Source organism: Hemibagrus wyckioides, linkage group LG29, assembly GCF_019097595.1.
Source record: "Hemibagrus wyckioides isolate EC202008001 linkage group LG29, SWU_Hwy_1.0, whole genome shotgun sequence".
Lineage (NCBI taxonomy): Eukaryota > Metazoa > Chordata > Actinopteri > Siluriformes > Bagridae > Hemibagrus > Hemibagrus wyckioides.
In genome coordinates, this window is record NC_080738.1 from 6299605 (window position 1) to 6320575 (window position 20971).

The 20971-nt window shown below is 37.6% G+C and overlaps 1 protein-coding gene across 1 annotated transcript; it reads right to left on the reverse strand.

The window, feature by feature from the left end:
* Positions 1–951: 951 nt before the first annotated feature.
* Positions 952–6468, reverse strand: LOC131349242 (CD209 antigen-like protein E). The gene is made up of 5 exons (XM_058384770.1): positions 6307–6468; positions 3299–3589; positions 2876–3009; positions 2681–2787; positions 952–2451 (listed from the first exon to the last, which is right to left on the reverse strand). Exons 1-5 carry the CDS (start codon positions 6434–6436, stop codon positions 2316–2318), a joined length of 798 nt encoding a protein of 265 aa, XP_058240753.1. The 5' UTR covers positions 6437–6468; the 3' UTR covers positions 952–2315.
* Between the last annotated feature and the right edge of the window lie 14503 nt (positions 6469–20971).

Genomic DNA, 20971 nt, shown 5'->3' on the forward strand with positions numbered 1-20971 from the left:
AATTAACACACCAAATATTTAGTGCTGAATATCAACAAGACATTTGAAGTTGGATACACAGCTTTTATACTGTAAAGCATTAAAAAGCTCTGGCTAGCTAAATCTAGTTCACTCAGTGAGTGAGAGGCTTATCTTAATCTGTTTCTGTAGGTTGTAATTTGACCTATGAATATATTATATCTCCACATTGAAGATCACAGTTGCATGATCACCTGATAAATTTAGCCAGTAATGCTTCTATGTCTCCACTGACACAGACATTACTCCTGCTGATTAAACGTTTGCTGCCTGAAATGTAGGAAACTACTTTATTTAGATTTTTGCTCAATTTTAATCTTGTTCAGTTCTCATCCACCAACCAGCTCTTCCTAATGATATGACAGCAACGAAGAAAAAAAGAGCTAGGTTGGGACATGCTTCCTCCAAAACACACGAAACCACCCACATAGCAGATGGGTCTGGGCCAGATCTGGCATTAAGCCGGCACTGCTGGCTGAGTTCTGGCAATTTCAAGTGGTATGTCAACCAGATGCGGACCAGGTCTGGCAGTGATGGCACTGTTTATATGATGGCATGCCAGATGTGGCCCGGTTATGGTTTGACTTATGTGGTGTGGCCCAGTGCTGGCCCTGTGCTGGCCCACGTCTGGCCCTCCTCTGGCAAACCAGACATGGGCCACCAAAGGGCTGTCATTCTTTGTGGTATGTGGGCCAAGTGTAAATGCACTGTGTGGGTCAGATCTGGGCCAGACCCATTTTGCTATCTGAGCAGCCAATCACATGCTGTTAAAGGAAACTAATCACCTTCAGAGGGGTAACTCTGCTTTGCGCCAGGTTTCATGGCACCAAAACATCATGATTGTTTTTGTATTACAGCATTGTTTTATTCTTTCAAAAAAAAAAAAATACTCTGCAGTGCTTTATACAGATTTATTTAAATGTTGTTTTTAACATGAATTTTACTAATAATGAATAAATCCAAAAAAAGAAAAGACCTTTGACCAGAAAATGACCTGCAAATTAGGAACAAACCCCTTTATAGTCATTGCACATCACTCCAGAAGCAATACAATATACATGGGTGACTGAGTGCAAGTTTATCAGAGTTAACAGAGTCAGAGAAACTGAGATGGACTTTAAATACCTAAATTACTTAAATTATTTCAATTATACTGCTTCCATCATCATGAGCTACAAATTTACATTACATTAGAATCAGAAAAAATATACAAGAAATCTATTATATAGATAAAGAAAAAAAACATGAACAGTCTCTGTGCACTTTGTATCAGTAAGTGATTACAGATAAAACCAGTGGCAGGCCGTGCATTTCAGACCTAGACCTTCACTGGTGTCCTTCCTGAATTAATCCACCTCTATACCATCATTATGATGCCACCATGGGCGTCACTAGGCCATTTTCTACTCAGCCCTCCTAAAATTCTGTGATTCTTCATAAACTGTATACAAATTGGTGATCGCCTCAGTCCCCTTTAAGTTTCATATGAAAACGGCGGCAGACTTCGGCTCTTCCCGATTCCAAAATTCTAGAATCGCCCCTGGACGACACGGCAATAGATACTAATTAACCCTTAAATAGCAAAGTAAAAAAGAAATTAGTCTACATTGTTTCACACCGCACAAGGAATAGTCCATTTTATTACGGTTACTTTAAAAAAGACATTCTTGATGCCGTATGCAGCAAACTGCAATCTCTGGAGGACGCAGCATCCGAAATGAGACACAGCAAACATAGAAATAATGTATATGGGTGGGTCGCTGCCTCTGACTACTCCAATTATCCAATCAAAGGACGGGAAATTGCTGACGTAATCGTATGCCTGCTAGATGGCCCCAGTGATGCCAATTTGAAATCTGATTGGTTAAGGTAACAATTTCATTGCCACTTATTTTAAGCTACGGGCGCCTGCACTATTGATTCTGAAGGCCTTATGGCCGGGCAACACATGATGTCAGCCACTAACTGAAATATGATTGGATATATACTCTTATCATAAATATACACTAGTGGAAGCTGCGAAACCGAGAGAAAAGCTATGAAATGTAGATAATACACTATTGGGAATAATTTAATACACATTCATGGAAAAATATATTAAATATATTAAAATGCAAGTCAGTGATTCAGTTCACTGCTGTTTATGCCAGCAGAGAAGGCCTTGCTGGCCCTGACAGCCTGCCACTAAACAAAAGCAAACATTGAAACACATTTATCATCCAAATATTGTCTTTGATATTGTTTATAATTAACTCAATTTATGTATAAGCAGTTTTGATTTAAAATGATACACATTATTAAGAAAGAAGTTTCTCACAGATCCATGGTAATACATCAGAACATTTCCTGTCATTCCAGACAGTCTCAGATGAAGCGTAAATCGCAGCACAGTCCTCATCACCATCATTATTTGGTTCATCTTTATCCCAGTACCTGCAACCAAGAGAATCAGAATCAGACTCAGATAAGAATTAATTTCCTTTAATTCCACACATTTAATTGAATCCTCTCAGCCCCTGTTTACTGAAATTCACATTGGAACAATAAAAAAAAAAATCAAGTACAATAGGGAAACATCTTTTCAAGCTTTTCATGCAGGGAAACTTTATTAAGATTATTTCTTTTGTACTGCACATGAAAAAACATGGAAATATTTTCTTACTCTGTGGTCAGTGGTGTGCCGTCCACCCATTTCCACTCTCCTTCTATATCTCTGTCACTCAGACCAATCCAAGCATCAAAATTGCCCAGCTGTTTAACAATGAACTCCTTTAAATGACAGAAGAATAAAAAAAGACTTTAGTCTCTCTCTCTCTTTCTCTCTCCCTCCCTCCATTTCTCTCTCTCTCTCTCTCACCTGTTCCTCTTTGCTGTTTATAATCAGCAGGTCTGCTCCTTTGTCCCTGCAGTCCTTTCTGCTCTCCTCCCAGTTCTTGTTCTCATTAGACATGACAAAAAAACTGGAGCTGGAACTGAAACACTTCCATTCATCTACAGAGATGAATGGAGAAAATTTACAGTTAAAAACAGATAGTTTCTTGTTTAAAGTAACTAGTAGACAGTAATAGTAACTTGGTGTTAATAAAGAACTATTCATTCTTTTTTGCTTACTTCTTGCATAGTTATCTATTAGTTAAGGGACAGTAGTGTAAAGTGTTAGCAATATTAAGGAGATTCTCCTCATTCTAAGATTTTAAATCATTATTCTCCAGATTGAAGATACATGGATTTCCACTGAGGGCATTTAACACACAATTTAACACAAACTTCAGGTATTTACATAAATCACAAAGTGTTTTCTGGTATCCATCTCTCTCCTTCTGTAACTGGTCTGTCTCTATAGACAGGTTGTTATAACTGGCCTGTAACTGGTCTTTCTCTATAGTCAGGTTGATGTAACTGTTCTGTAGCTGGTCTCTCTCTCTAGTCAGGTTGTTGTAACTGCTCTGTAGCTGCTTGTTTACTGATGTCAGGTTGTTGAATTTGACACCCAGCACTGTGGCGACAATCAGCATCAGCAGCACAAACAGAGTAGTCAGGCTGTAAAATGTCCTCCGTTTAGCATTGAGTCCTAGAATGTAATAGACACAGAGACACATGATCTGTAGTTGCAGTTAAACAATACATTAATTATCTGGGATTAAAATTTAGACCTAGACTTCCCCTTAAGAACAGTTAAAACCACTGAGTTCTGCTTCCTCATAACCCACTTCTTCCTATCTTATCTTAACCATCCTTTTAGTCTTTGTATTATAAGGGCTCCTTGTCACTTTTTTTTTATCATAATTATGATTATTTTGTATTTGCCCTCATTACCTGACCATACACTGTAAAGCATCTAATCACATTAAAAATAAAAAAATAAAATAAATAAATAAATAAACATTTCTAAATTTCTAAAAACATTTCTTTTTGTACTCCTATTTTTTTTTTTATAATTAAAGCATGTAGAACTAGTTATATATACAGTATCTCACAAAAGTGTTTTTCAATATCAGGAAAGTCAACAGGACTTTTTATGTTAATTTGATAAGCTGAATTTTTTTTTTTTGCTTTGTTTTATTTATAGCTGTTCTGTATACACTATATACCCAATTGTTTATAAATACCTCATAGCACCCTGACATTTTTCCTGTGTGTTTTATTTCTTTTTGTATTACTCCTAAAGTAATACATATAGAATACATTTATAAATACAGTATCTCACAAAAGTGAGTACACCCCTCACGTTTTTGGAAATATTTTATTATATCTTTTCATGTGACAACACTGAAGAAATGACACTCTGCTACAATGTACAGTAGTGCGTGTACAGCCTGTATAACAGTGTAAATTTGCCGTCCCCTCAAAATAACTCAACACACAGCCATTAATGTCTAAACTGTTAGCAACAAAAGTGACTACACCCCTAAGTGGAAATGTCCAAATTGGGCCCAATTAGCCATTTACCCTCCCCGGTGTCATGTGGCTCGTTAGTGTTACATGGTCTCACGTGTGAATGGGGAGCAGGTGTGTTAAATTTGGTGTTATCGCTCTCATACTCTCTCATACTGGTCATTAGAAGTACAACATGGCATATCATGGCAAAGAGCTCTCTGAGGATCTGAAAAAAAGAATTGTTGCTCTACAAAAAGATGGCCTAGGCTATAAGAAGATCCTGAAACTGAGCTGCAGCACGGTGGGCAAGACCATACAGTGGTTTTATAGGACAGGTTCTACTCAGAACAGGCCTCGCCATGGTTCACCAAAGAAGTTGAGTGCACGTGCTCAGAGTCATATCCGGAGGTTGTCATTGGGAAATAGATGTATGCATTGCTGCAGAGGTTGAAGGGGTGGGGGGTCAGCCTGTCAGTGCTCAGACCATACACTGCACACTGCATCAAATTGGTCTGCACGGCTGTCGTCCCAGAAGGAAGCCTCTACTAAAGATGATGCACAAGAAAGCCCGCATACAGTTTGCTGAAGACAAGCAGACTAAGGACATGGATTACTGGAACCATGTCCTGTGGTCCGATGAGACCAAGATAAACTTATTTGGTTCAGATGGTGTCAAGCGTGTGTGGCGGCAACTAGGTGAAGAGTACAAAGATAAGTGTGTCTAGCCTACAGTCAAGCATGGCGGGGGGAATGTCATGGTCTGGGCCTGCATGAGTGCTGCCGGCACTGGGGAGCTACAGTCCATTGAGGGAACCATGAATGCCAACATGTACTGTGACATACTGAAGCAGAGCATGATCCCCTCCCTTCAGAGACTGGGCCCCAAGGCAGTATTCCAACATGATAACGACCCTAAACACACCTCTAAGATGACCACTGCCTTGGTGATGGACTGGCCAAGCATGTCTCCAGACCGAAACCCTCTTGAGCATCTGTGGGGCATCCTCAAATGGAAGGTGGGGGAGCGCAAGGTCTCTAACATCCACCAGCTCTGTGATGTTGTCGTGGAGTGGAAGAGGACTCCAGTGGCAACCTGTGAAGCTCTGGTGAACTCCATGCCCAAGACGGTTAAGGCAGTGCTGGAAAATAATGGTGGCCACACAAAATATTGACACTTTGGGCCCAATTTGGACATTTTCATTTAGGGGTGTAGTCACTTTTGTTGCCAACGGTTTAGACATTAATGGCTGCGTGTTGAGTTCTTTTGAGGGGACGGCAAATTGACACTGTTATACAGGCTGGACACTCACTACTTTACATTGCAGCAGAGTGTCATTTCTTCAGGGTTTGTCACATGAAAAGATATAATAAAATATTTCCAAAAACGTGAGGGGTGTACTCACTTTTTGTGAGATACTGTATTTATAAATGTATTCTATATGTATTACTTTAGGAGTAATACAAAAAGAAATAAAACACTCAGGAAAAATGTCAGGGTGCTGTGAGGTATTTATAAACAATTGGGCATATAGTGTATACAGAACAGCTATAAATAAAACAAAGCAAAAAAAAAAATCAGCTTATCAAATTAACATAAAAAAGTCCTGTTGACTTTCCTGATATTGAAAAACATAATTTAGAGCTTTATCTGACTGTTAAAAAGCATCGACACTCAAGAATTTTTTTGACAAAATGTTAAGTAAAATGTAAAACTTTTTAATGATTATTGTTATAGAAATACTGCATTCGAATGAATACTTTAGTATGAACCTGTCATTTGTATTTCATTCAGTCAAATTAGAGAATTAAACAGCTCTGTCATTCTTCTTCTCATTATTATTATTATTATTGTTATTATTATTATCATTTTAAATATTTGAATACTAAAGATATCATTAAAAGTATGAATACCTCTTCTTGGTGTTTGTAGCATCCTCTGTGTGTTAGTGATTCGAGAAGCACCCACACTTTCCGCCACGGTCTGTATGCACTCTCCTCCCTGCTCATGGTAGTTCACATACACAGAAGTGCTCTCAGACATCTCTAGAAAATATCAAGAATGCGTTCTGTCTGTTACACCACAGACTGTGAGGATTATGATGATGCTGTTTGCCTTTTAAGACTTTATTTAATAGGGAAGTCCTAAATGTATTAGGAAGTTGTTAATCATGTTTAAGGAAGTTCACAGTAAATTTGCCTGAGTAAATTTACTCAAATTGAAGAACGTTTTACTCTATGCCAGATAACATTTGGTCCCTCTCTGAAGAGAGTAAAAGTTACTCTTCTGAGTGAATTATGCTCAATGTAGTGTTAATATTTTACACTTTCCTTTAATATTTGACTCAATTTAGAGTTTTTTGAAATCAACTCTCATACTATTTTCCTCCTTTCAGAGCTACAAGAAAAGTACTCTGCTACTAACTCTGTTCAGAGGAACTTCAAATTTACTACAGTTTACTTCCCCTCCAGAGATGTTTATCCTCAATTATGAGTGAACTACAAAGAATAACTAACTCTATCCAGAGTTAGTGTTCTGAATTACACCATGTATGATTTACCCCTAAAATGAACTTGTTTTTCAGTCTGAAAAAAGAACCAACAACCTTCTGTATACTCATGTCTCACAATTTTATTTTTCAAGCTCCTCTTCAAACATTGCATTTAATTCACTTGTCATTGTGAACATGTCATCGTGTTGTGGTTGTGAAAAAAATAAAAATGAAATGAAAACAATAATACTAAAACAATAAAAAAAAAAAAATTGATAATATAATGGAGGAGATGAAGAATTACATGAAACTATATGGTACAATAAACAAATCAGAATCACAACCATAAGGCATCAGAATGTCAAACAACTTGTGGTGTAAAATATTCCTAATCTCATAACATAAGGTGCAACTATGGCATGTGCAACTTTGTAAGCATGGATATGTTTTCAATGCATTTGTTATTAAAAGGATGTGCTCATCTTTAATAACAATATTCTGGATTACATGAAATACAGGCATGTCATTTTGAACTTGAACACAAACTGCCAACCCTGACCGATAAGTGTTTCCACAGTGCTTGACCCATTTCACATTTAGGACCTTAGTCCACATAGGCACATGAAGTTTCTCAGCCATCTCAGCGCCAACTTCCATTTCATTCAATGGGACCAATTTCCCAGGACCTAATTTGAATTCATTTGGATAAAATGTTTGCCAAATGTAAGCCATTTGACACTGGTGTTTCTTTGCTAATGTCTTCGTTATGTTCTTAAAGCTTTTCAGCTGCTTTTTAAAAACGTTATGCTTCGCTTCGTAACGCATGCACCAAAAATGTATCAGTGGTCCAATTTTCCACATACAACTGGGGTAATGCACCATAAAATGATGCTTTGGCAACAAGTTCTTATCAGGAAACAAATGCTTAAACAAACTGTGGTGTTCTGCAATCAGATGTTTCAAATAAATGGTGATACCAGTGGATATGAAGAAAACACAATATTGACAATCTGAAGCAATAAAATGAACAAATACCAGTGCTGATCATTAGGACACACAAGATCTCCAAACATGATGGGCAGATAACGCAGTAAACACCAGCTCTGAGAGGCATTTAAGCCCCAAGTCATTGGAACCCTCTCTTAATTCTACACCAGGAGGTTTGTTTTGTTTCATGAAGCCATGGTTGAAACTCTGAATTCTTCTGTGTACTTCTGCTGATGTGGTGTAATTTTTAATCAGGTGCTGAATGACTAATTTCATCTCATATTGAGCAACCCCCTCCAATATGTCGTGCATAATATCAACCGAAAAATTTGCAGTGGTGTGGAAATATTGCAATGAATTTAAAAGGCAAGACTTTTTTACTCCCATTAAATAAGGTAGACTGGGATTGCTCTGCATTCTCTGGCAGAGTTCAGCATGAAGTTTAGTTCGCACTGACATCGTTGGACTACCTTTACTGAACACTGTCTGAAAGTCCTCTTTCTCTAGCAGGCAAAAGTGGCAACAGTACCTAGCACTAAATGATTCCACAAAACCAAACAAGGAATGGACACCAAGGTTCTCACCAGTAACTTGGACAATGGTTCCATGAACTGTATGATCAAATAAAGGAATCTGAATTCCATTGGTTTCCAGTGTTGAGATATCCTGGACAAGCGGCTCTAGTATTTTATCAAACCCATATGTTTTGATATCTTGTGCATAAAATAAAGTGACTAAATGTATATTTAGTAAACTTGAGTTGTATTTAGGAGAAATATTTCTAAGGGTAAAATAGATCGCTCCTAACTTATGTATTCCTCATTTTGATCCAAGGGGGTTTGAGCATTCAAATTCATAAAAAAAAAGCTGGATGTCTTTGTTTTGAGAAGAGTGCATGATTGTTAAAGAATTCTCAATCGTGTATATCATAAAGACAATTTGTAATGTTAGGGTGCTTATAAATGGACTGTAATGTCTCAAGAATTGGTATGAATACAAATTTATTCTTAACAGTGGTTTGGGCAAACGTTCCAGTTGTTCTGTTAAGCCGTGTCGCAAATCTTGTTCCAAGAACATATTCAACAGGATCTATTTTTCCCCATTTCTCTGAAAAGTACTGCATTCTCTTGTTCTCAGTGTTTAATACCGCAAAGGGATTTTGCATTTTTTCAAAACACTGATCAATTTGAGACTCAACAACACTTTTCATGGGCTCCTCTAAAGATTATTATACACCTGTGATGTATTTCACAGGTTCTTGAGTTTCACGATGAAGGTCTCCAATCATTTCTTCTAGAGCACCAACAACATAGTTAATAGTTGTCTCTGCGACACCAGCAACTTTAAGTTCAGCTACCACTGTTGCACAACTGTTTACTATATTTGTTTTTAGGAGTGCAGACTCACAAGGTGAATTTTGGTTTGATAAAACACCTACATCATCTAATGAAATGAGTTGGAGGTGGATAAGCTTTCACCACTATCGAGGCATGAATGGTCAATTGCACAACACTTGCTGAGATGCTTTCGTAATCCAGAAAAACTATAGTAAACACGTGAACAACCTCTTTGAGCACATTTTAACTTGAGACTCTTTCTTGGACAAAGGCCATGAACTAACTTAAAGTGCCTTATAAGGGCATTGGCATTAGCATGCCCCTTTTTACAAATGAAACAAATCATCTGCTCACTGGAGAATTCTAGCTCTTAACTCAGCCTCTCTGGGATTCACCTTGGTGGTTTCAACATCTATATCATAATCAGTGGTTTGCAGAAAGCTATACACATTGGTCAGTTCCTGACAGTATGAGGTGCCAAAGACAAAGTGAGCTTTGAAAAGCTCATCAACACAAGCTAGTGAATTAGAACCCATACAGGGTAGAGCATGTTGGTCAATTACAATAAACCAAGAATGGATCCTTCTCTTCGGCCCAACAGCAATTAGATACGGCTGGAGACTCTCTTCAATGCTATCCAAGTGGCCTTGGATACTGGTACCGGTCTGTGAAAGACTGAAAACACAATAGTGCCAATATGACTTAACAGTTAAAGTCAATATACAGCATGGATAAAGATACAGTGATGTCTTCCACCAAAGTTTCTGTATTACATACTTCCAAGAGATTCCAACAGATTGTTACTAGGTGTGTGCTAAGTAGAAAAGAATAGCACAAGAACAACAATTTGGAGGACAAGTGATTTTTAAGAGAAATTAGCAAGTCTCAGAAATAAGCAAGTTCAAGTTCACACAGTGACAGTACATTATGAAATAGTTTCATCTGATTTGCTTAATCAGTAGCTTCACCTTGATGAATTTCACAAGACAATCACATGCTTGTCTAGCTGAGATCTTTCCTGGTCTTTTGCGGCCTTGACTTGAGAGTGGCAAAAGGTGAACCAGCATCAGAATGGAAGACATGTCGCTGTCCCAACCTAGAGACACGGAAAACAAAATAAACACATTTTTTGGTTTTTAGGTAGAAGGGGTTGAGCATATCCTTCTACTCACTTTAACTTGACTTAGCTTCATTCGAAGATGTGCCAGTATAAATACATTAAATCACTCTAGTACTTTAGTTAATACTGCACACAGATTCAGCATTAAAGGTATAAAAATTAAAACTAGCCCATGATTTACTCACCCTCAAGGCATTCTTGGTGTATATGACTTCTTTCAGAAGAATCCAATCGGAGTTATATATTAAAAAACATCCTGGCTGTCAGGGGATTTTGATATAAGCCAAGAGGAGACCGGTTTCCCATTGCTAAAGTATGGAAATTTTACTTTCTTTGCTCCTGTAAAAACAAATTTTTTTTGTGTGAGGCACTTTTTTTTTAAAATTATGGATGGATTCACGTTACTGGACTTCTTTTGGACTGTTGGAACACAAACACCTGCTAACTGCCATTATAAAGCTTGGAAGAGTCAGGACGTTTTTTAACTCCGATTGGATGCTTCAGAAAGAAGAACGTCATATACACCTAGGATGCTTTGAGGGTAAGTAACTCATGGGCTAATTTTCATTTCTGGGTGAATTAACCCTGTGAACACATTCATGGCCTAGTTTTGACAACTACAGATGTGTGCATGGATTTATGTAAAACAGATATTGACATATACTGATGTCATACAGTTAAACTTTACCTACAATATATCAACCATGCTTTTGTTATTCAGACTCCCAAATGGAAACAATTTCCATGAAATTTGAAATATGCAACTCTTGTATTAGGCCCTGTGTTGCATATAAAATCATGCATGTCTAATGGGTAAAGTTGTGACCACAATTGAAACTCTGTAGATCTGAATAAAGCTACACTTGCCATGAATGCATAACTTCCTCTTAAATAATTTAAGCTATACCACAATGTAGCTACCTTCTTCAACTTCAGTGGCTTCAGCATTTTGGATGAGGTCTTGGAGTTCATTAGTCTGTGTAAGTCCATGGCTCTGTTCAATAACCGTTGGTTTTATGTTGGTAGACCAGTTCTCCAGCAACTTTGCAGAGGTCGCATCACCAAATAGAAGTGCAAAATCTTGATCAATCTGCCAAAGATAAATAAAGCAGGTACCACAGTAGGAACTGACTTTGTTTACCTAACAAGTCTGTGTTACTGCAGAACAACAGCAGCATGTTTTCATGTTTTAAGAATATAAATCTCACATACCAAGCCTGGTATATCCAGGAATTGCTGGAAAATTGCTAGAATATCAGTTGACTCTTTAGGGTCATGCAGCAGCTTCTGACGATAGGCCAGTGTTAACGTCATCTTTTCCTTTACCACTGCCTCTTCAGCTGTGTGCTTCATCAGGGCAATTGCTTCCTGACACTGATGGTCATCGGTCAAAAAGCTGTCTTCTTTGTAGGGATGTCTGTCAGCAGTTGGCCCACCTGAAAGTGTTTAAGACAATATGAAAACCACATTTGTAGTTCCATTTCTTTCCAAAGCACAACACATTTATACCAAAACTAGATGCATGACAGGAAATAACATGTAAAACATGCACATATCCTAGAGTGACATTTAAATTTGCCCAACATTGATGATTATGCAAAACGTTTGCATTTAAAAAGAACAGCGATTATATTTTGTAGACATACTATGTAACAGGAGACCTCATTCACAATATGACTTAACCTCCTACAACCTGGCATCCTCATATGAGGACATCACATTTTTGGTTGTGTGTATCATAATACTTAATTCTTTGTAACTGGAACCTGTTGTACACAAAAAAAAGTGGCTTCATGTTCAAAGATAATATCTGGTTATTATATTTATTGGTTCCTCCCAACCCCAATTTTTTTTTTCTTAGTGTTTGTCCCACACACTTGCAGGGTCCACTGTTTGTAGTGGATCAATCGACCCGCGTGATTTAGCACAGGTTTTACGCCGGATGTTTTACGCCCTTCCTGTCGCAACCCTTCCATTTTTATCCAGGCTTGGGACTGGCACTGAGAGTCAACTCTTCAGTGGCTGGGGTGGCGCCCTGCCCAGGAATCGAACCCAGGCCCAGCTGCTGGACCACCAGAAGGCCCCTCCTAACCCCAAATAGGTAGAAGAAATCTAAAATGCAAGCTCAGATCTTAGGAGGTTAATGACAGACCAATTTGGAACAAAAGAATACTTCAGAGACAAATGTTAAGACACAAATGTTAAGATATATTCATTTGAAAATAAGAAAAAGTTAATCAAACCTAATAAATATTAGCCAAGCTAATAAAAGCATTGACTTAATATCAAATCTTGCACCTTTTTTGGTTGCTGTAGGCGCTTCATCCGTCCCTCTGATGCTTCTTTCGGCAGAGTTTTGATTCTCCATGCGAAATATCCACTTCCATCTTCTCCATTGTAATAATGCTCCTATGTCCAGAACAATACACAGACCTAGTAGTTATACATTACCCGATTAAGGCAAGGATTATAGTCTTTACTCTGCAATATACAGGAGTGTCTCCTCCTCCTGTAAATCAAAAAGATTGAGAGGCAACAGCTACTTATATAACCAAGCTTGCACCTGGGGTCAGCCAAGTATGGGGATCAGGAGATGATAAACCAAAGGACACACAAACCAAAACCAATAATAACCTAAAATATCATAAACATCAACTTACAAATTACTGTTTGAACAACCTATCCATGTTCATTTGTCAAATGTGCTACCAAGATTTTCACCATGTCACGTCTTCGGGCATCTGACAGACCGCTGGTGTGAGCATATTCGTTTTTGACCTTCTCGCCTCCAGGGATGCTCTTTAGTATATCTTCGAGCATCTGGAGGGGGGAATGATGCAATATTGGTCAAAGATGATAAATTAACAACTGACAAGTGTATATAGTTCCAAATATCTTTAATTTTTAAGTCATTCTAAATGTAATTCAGAGGCAAGATTGGTGATCCTTACTTGGGCAAGACAACGTTCCCTAGCTTGATTTTTTTCAGGAGGACTTCTAATCAACACTGCTGTGTCATCAGACTCAGTATCTCCTAATGAGCTTGAGCTTAAAGTATCTTCAATATAAACCATATCAATATTAAGAATTATTCCATTAGCCATATTAGCCTATACAAATCAGTGAATTAGTGAATATTGCTGGGAATAAACACAAAGTTTGATAAGCATGTCAAACAATTTACCATCAAAGATTGTGCCTGGTATGAAATAGGACACCAAGATCTGGCCGCATCAGCAGATATTCGAATGCTTCCTCATCAACTTCTGTCTTCGAGTCATCAAAGACTTTAACATCCATTGTAGGATGATCAAATTTCTTGGAAACTGAAGGGAGACAATCAATGGCAAATTGACAAAGGCCAGTAATGCCAATGGAACTACAACAGTTATTTTTCAAACCCATAATATACAATCATACATTTAATATATTACTATTAAAATATTTTTTAAGGGAAAAGTATTAATGATATTAACAATGTTAAAGTTTATCTCTTACCACATTTCAAAAACAATCGAAATGTAAAAGGTTTTGAATAAAAAATATATTTCTTGCTGTCTTTGAACTTCACTCTGACAACATTGTTGGTTTGCATCCTAAAGGAACCAGAAAGACAAAAAGTTAAACATACAGTAAGGTGATAACACTCAAAGTCAGATGAAGAAAGAAACATTCATTAGTGCACTACACAACATGAACATGAACAACATGACTTTGTTCAGAAATGTGTTTTTAATATGTGATAACTGTCCAATAGTTCTGTTAAGGCAGGGTGCTCAATAGCTCTATTTGGCTATTGGTTTTTCATGTAAAATAAACCTGCATGGCACCTCAGTGATGAATCTCATGCATTCAGATGGTGATTTATTTACAGAGGAGGAGTGAGTTCTATGATCCTACAACCAGGCAACCCGCTGTTCATGTGTAATAATCTAATAGGCTATTCTTGGAATAATACATATAAATTCATATTTAATTTAATAAGTAAGATTTAATTTAATAGGAAATCAATACCCTATTGATTATGTTATTATTTACATCTGTTAAAAACTAGGAAGATAGACTATTGGGTTTTTTTTTTTAACTCAAAATGATGGATGTCATTTTTAAAATATGATAATTAATGGAAATAAGTTATAATGCCGCGTCTTATTTACATGAGGTAAACAAAGTTGCTTGTTTTATATTTTAATGTATATAACCTAATTGTAATTGTATTTTAATGTATATAACCTATACTATATTAACATTGCATTGCTTCAACAGCCCATTTCAAATGTTTACCTGTTTATTTCACTCTTCTCCGTTCACTAAAGTGGAGCGGTGATTAAATGTTGTTCTTGTAAATACTTCCCAGCATTTCAGTAATAAAAGTGTACATATTACAAATGCATGCAAATACAGTGAAGCAGCAGTTATCGTACGGTGTTCAGCAGTGGTCAAAAAGGATTCAAACAGTGAATTTTGATTTAAAACACCGACATTCTTGATTCATACGGCAAAAAAATCACAGAATAGCCCCTGTAAATGCTGAAAATAGCTTATGTTCCTATGAGAAACAATTACCGTCCGAAAAGGGAAAATGGCCTCCAGCAATCCAACTACAGCTAACGTTAACTCTACACCGAGTCAAGTACATGTGGTGCACAACTCAAGCCGCTCGTCACAAAAGTTTAGTGAACAAACATTTAAAAGGCTGCTAGCTTATTGACTGACGTCAATTAACATTCGTAATTTATATGTTAGCTATTTGCTTTAAAACTTAGTCTAATTTAGTTCTAACCTACCCTAACTTAGTTCTCAATTTAACATTAGAAAGGGATCTCTGTGATTTGCAAAAAAACGTAGCACAATGATCTAAGCCAAAAACAGAGGTGAATATTATGAGAATGAATAGTAAGACTTTTTAACTTTACTTACTTTACCATCCAGTAGAAGCACATGTTCTTGTCTAAACCCACAGCAGCAGCGGTCGATGGCCGTGACTAACATTAATGGTGGATAAACGAAACTTTGGGAGAACAATTAGGGGAGGAGTCACAGTTACTCCCACTCTACTGACACATTTTACTCTGTAAACTCAAAATAGTGCAAAACCAACTGTTTTTGAGGGAAAAAAAATATTAATTCTGGAAAAACTACTTTTTCCTGTGTAGTGTATATTTATGATAAGAATATTTATCCAATCATATTTCAGCCAGTGGCTGACATCAGTGAAAGACATCTGCCTTAAGGCCTTCAGAATCAATAGCGCAGGTGCACATAGCTTAAAATAAGTGGCAATGAAATTGTTCCATTAACCAATCAGATTTCGAGCTGGTGTCACTGGGGCCATCTAACCGGCATACCATTACGTCAGCAATTTCACGTCCTTTGATTGGATAATTGGAGTAGTCAGAGGCAGCGAACGGCACAAACTAAATAAAATATATTTTAACTAACAATGGCTGACACAGGAGAAGAAATCGATTTGGTCGCAGACATCCTTACAAATGCATTTTCAAGTAATAAAATTGTAATAAAATTGACTGTTCCTTGTGAGGTGTGAAATACTGTAGCCTAATTTCTTTTTTACTTTGCTATTTAACGGTTGATAAGTATCTATTGCCATGGTGTCATGATGATGGTATAGAGGTGGATTCATTCAGGAAGGACACCAGTGAAGGCCTAGGTGTGAAATGCACGGCCCGCCACTGAAGTTATAATTCATTCAGTCTTCCACAAATTTTGCATTGCATTATTTTTAATTGGTAACAAATACTGATTAAAAACAAATATTGTTTGTTTATTTTGATCAAACTGTTTTAATTTGACAGTACTTAATGGTCTTGCACTACAACTATTAGCACTGTTTATCATCTACATTGTGAATGAGGAGTATCGCAGCGCTCTTTACACAATAAACAACGGACACTGAAAGCATTCACACAGAAGGCATGTTAGCATCTACAAATGCAAGACGCAGTGCTTAGGAATGCTTTTAAAAAGCGCAGTACAGAACGCCAAGGTCTCAGGATGTGCCATGAAGTTGTCATGACAACCTGCTACTGTAAACGAAGCTTGCAACATTTGCCTCTGGGGCCTTCTGATTCATCCAGTGTTCTGTGAGTGACACCGATAAGCTACGCTGCTTGGAAAAGTTGAAATCATTTGAACATGAAATGCGTGAGGGGCTCCAAAAGATGTGCGCACAGCGGTGAAACACATTCGTATGTCGCATTCATTGAAAAATAATGGAAAAGGAATGAGTCATAAAACATGTTCTGTGTGAATGACCAACGCATAAAGCACACAAATATTGCACATGACATCTGCATGAAACTTCATGTGCTCGTTCATCATTGTCATGGTTCTGTGCCACTGAAGCTCCACTTTGCAAAGTTACAACATTTGGCGCGGAATTTAATATGAAATGCTACCATGTCTTAGGGCCGCATACTTTTATCATTCATTATCATTTAAATCATTCAAGGGAGATAAGAAATTACTTGCCACAACTAATTCAAAAATGGTCCACATATGAGAAACACCTATCCAAGTGATAGGCCATCTCCGATCATCATTTGGTATCCTTCACTATCACTCTCCCTGTAGCATTCCCAGCTGAACAGATGCACTTTACTCCAAGAACTGATGACGGAGAAAAAATGCCGTAAAATCTGCCTGCAGATTATAAATAAATGTCCGAACAAACTTAGAAACTAATGGATACACAGTTACAATCTAATTGATCCACACAATAAATAATGTGACAATAAATCACATTTTAGTAAACAGGCTAATTTAATAACCTTGTCTTACTGTGCTCAAATTAACCTGAATGATATGAATTATTTTAACATCACCTATCAAAAGATGAGTTTTCAACAATCAACAAACGTCTTTCAAAGTGCTGCCTGTATGACATATGATTTTATAATCACAAGAATCTCTCTTTAGTGTGCAGTGAGAACTAAATGAGACACCTGAGTTAACAATGAATTAATTTTGGTACAACTGATTATCTCAAATTAGAGAGAAAAACATAAAACATATAAAATAGCCAAATATAGGCCTGATTTGCTGCAAACAATCTATCTGAAGTGCAAATCAAGAGAAACTGTAACACTGACAAGGCAATAATACACTGTGTTCTGCTTACGGCAGCAATAATGAATCACACACTCTCTGAATAACAACATTAGCAAATGAAATGATCATCACTGATATTCCAAACTTGCATATATGCCAACGACCCGCTAAAAGTTAGTTAACAACTTCAGAGGAGATAGATAAAATACACACTTCAAAGTCTTTCAAAGTTTACCATACAGCATGAAATAAAAATGGTACCTTGTGCCCTTCATCAGCCAGGAGATAGGGAGAAACCTTTTAAACGTATACTTGTACGTATACCCAAAAGTTAATCTTTCTTCTTTAGCAGCATTTAATCAGAATGATGCTTCACATACAAAAAAGTGCTCCAACATACACACACAGAGCACTGCTGTGCCTTTTTTTCCAGATTTCAAAATAAAAGCAGGTGAAAAGAAACTTAAATACTCACATAAGAACACAATGTCCACATTAAGTATTTCACAACAATCATTGCTCAACCAAAACAAACACAAATAGTAACATTTCTTAGTAACAATTTAACAATAAAGTCCTTTCTTGAGTATTCCATGGCAACACCGGCCTCTATGGCTGAAAGTAAATGTGACGACCCAATTCAATGATTGGGGAATTTAATGGTCATTTACACTCCCTATCCTACCTACAAATAACTTCCACTATCTCTCTCTGACCTGTCGAAACCTCCACTCTCTCTCCCATTCTGTTGTAGCCTCCTGAACTCTTTAATCTCTTTCTGACCCTGAATCCTTTTCCTCCCTACCATTGTACGGTACTCAGCCCCAAACACTTTTCTCAACTCTCTTTCCTCAACCATGGACCTTTTCTGCCCTCTGTCCACTAAACCCAAGAAGACTTCTTCTTCCTCCTTGGCTGTCAGATGTGTTGTTCAGCAATCAGAGAGAACTACGATCAGCCAAGAGGAAATCAGAACTCGACACAGATCTAGCTTCTATACAAATTCTCTTCAAATGTGACTTCTGCCAAGACTGGCTTCTACAAGGGAAAGCTTGAAGCTTCTGCACCTGAGCCTTATAAACTCCACAACATCTCTTCATTACTCAACCCCCCGGCTCCACCTGCTCTATCCCTCCTGACTGCTGAAGACTTCGCCACCTTTTACAATGAGAAGACTGAGAAAATGAAAAACTGATCACTAAGCTCAGTAACCTGGGTATCTGCTCATCCATATGCAGCTGGATTATGGACTTTTTAACAAATCGACCTCAGTCTGTAAGGTTGGGTAATCACTTATCCTCAACCCTTATCCTGAACACCGGTGTCCCACAAGGCTGTGTGCTGAGTAGGGATGCCACAATACTCAATATAATATTGAACCGTTCGGTACGACCTCCACGGTTCAATACGCATGTGAACTGCGTTTTTTTCTTTAAACCAATAATAACCATGAGTTTTTGGAAAAAAAAAATTTTTTTTGGTATTTTTTTTTTCTTCATGTGCTCTATTACTTTCTGTACCTCCTGTGTGTGTTTGCCTGCACGGTATGTCTACGTGCTGAGACAGACACGCCTCCCCGCAAGTAAATATCCAATCAGTGAGCGCTCAAGTTAGGGGTGGTGACCATGCCCTTGTTCCCGACCTATATGAAAAAACACGCAAAAAATTGAAAACGCTTTGGTTAAAGCACAAAGCCTTGCTCTAATAACAGATAGTTGGACCTCGGGGGTAACAGAGCGTTATCTCACCGTGACTGGTTATTACAGATCGGATTGGGAATAAAGAGCACCGTCCTCCAAACCCGTCTCCTGTAATAAAGTCATAAAAGTGCTAATTTTTATATCTCACTATTTTCAGTACACTTTCATTGTTAGTTGATTTTTGCATTTAAGTAAAATAAAGAGAATTGCAACTTAAACCAGTTTTTTTCTTCTTAACATACTTACTGTTCCTGTCACCTAAACAAAGAATAATGGAAAAAAACCTTTAATTTCCCAAGCCATCCGAACCGAACTGAAAACCATGTGTAAAAACCACAGTACGTATTGAACCATGGGTTAACTGTATTGTTGCATCCCTAGTGCTGAGCCCACTGCTCTACTCCCTGTTCACCCATGACTGTGTTCCGCAACATAAGTCCAATGTCTTCAACAAGTATGCAGATGATACCACAGTTGTTGGCCAAATCAGCAACAACGATGAATCAGCCTACATGGGGGGAGATCCAAAGCCTGTCAGCATGGTGTTCCATGAACAACCTCACCCTCAATGCCACAAAGACCAAAGAGCTCATTGTGGACTTCTGGAAATCTAACAGCAGCAGACATTCCCCTATTTACATCAACGGGTTTGAAGTAGAGCATGTCTCCAGCTTTAAGTTCCTGGGTGTCCACATCTCTGAGGATCTGTCCTGGCATCTGAACAACTCAACTCTGGTTTGGAAGGCACAACAGCGTCTTTACTTTCTAAGGAGACTGAAGAAAGTTCACCTATCCCCCAAGATCCTGACCAACTTTTACCACTGCATCATTGAGAGCAACTCGATGAGCTCCATCACAGTGTAGCATGGCAGCTCCACAGTGTGTGAAAAGAAATCACTTTCAAGGTTTGTGAAAACCACCCAACGCATCATCGGCACCTGCCATTGACTGCCATTGAGTCTCTTCACTACAGTAGATGTCTGCGCAGAGCACACATCAATCATCCTTCCACCCGAGTCATAAACTGTTCAACCTCCTTCCATCCAGGAGGAGATACAGGTCCATCCTCACCAGAACCAGCAGGTTTAGGGCCAGTTTTTTTTCCCTCAACCATAAATCTACTGAATTCTACACTACACCGCTAGGACACTCATGTCTTACTACACTTACCACTTTACAGTTCTGCTCCACCCTGTACATTCTGTTAATGTAATATTTTTCACTGTTATACATTCTGTTGTTCACTCTGGTATAATATAATATTTTCTCACTGTGTAATATAATTAATTGTACATATTGTCCATTTCATAGATATGCCTAGTTTTTTAGGCATATCTGTCTATCTATTTATATACATTTATATATACTTTATTTATACATACCATATACTATCTGTATATTATCTGTATATTATTTGTTACTGTTGTACATACATTGAACATAATGCACACATTTTTAGCACAATTATAAATAACACCTGTCACTTTATCTGCTGTAAATACTACCTGCACATACTTTTATATACACACTCTGACATAGCCTTATTTATTTATCGATGTATATATTTACATATTTATCTGCACTTGTTCATTTGCACAATTTCTACTATTTGCACTTCTCGTAGATGCTAAACAGCATTTCGTTGCTATGTACCTGTACTTTGCAATGACAATAAAGTTCTATCTATCTATCTATCTATCTATCTATCTATCTATCTATCTATCTATCTATCTATCTATCTATCTATCTATCTATCTATCTACCAGACCTTCACTTCAACCTCAACTATGCTTACATTACACAGCCAGGACTCCCCTACTCTTTCATTGTTGCATCTCTCAACCATAGCAGCAGAAGAGATTCTGATATTCA

Coding starts and splice junctions, on each gene's coding strand:
- LOC131349242 (XM_058384770.1), bottom strand. CDS start 6,436: ATGTCTGAGAGCACTTCTGTGTATGTGAACTACCATGAGCAGGGAGGA. Junction 3,590..6,306: donor GCTACAAACACCAAGAAGAG/GTATTCATACTT, acceptor ATTACATTCTAG/GACTCAATGCTAAACGGAGG. Junction 2,788..2,875: donor TAAACAGCAAAGAGGAACAG/GTGAGAGAGAGA, acceptor TGTCATTTAAAG/GAGTTCATTGTTAAACAGCT.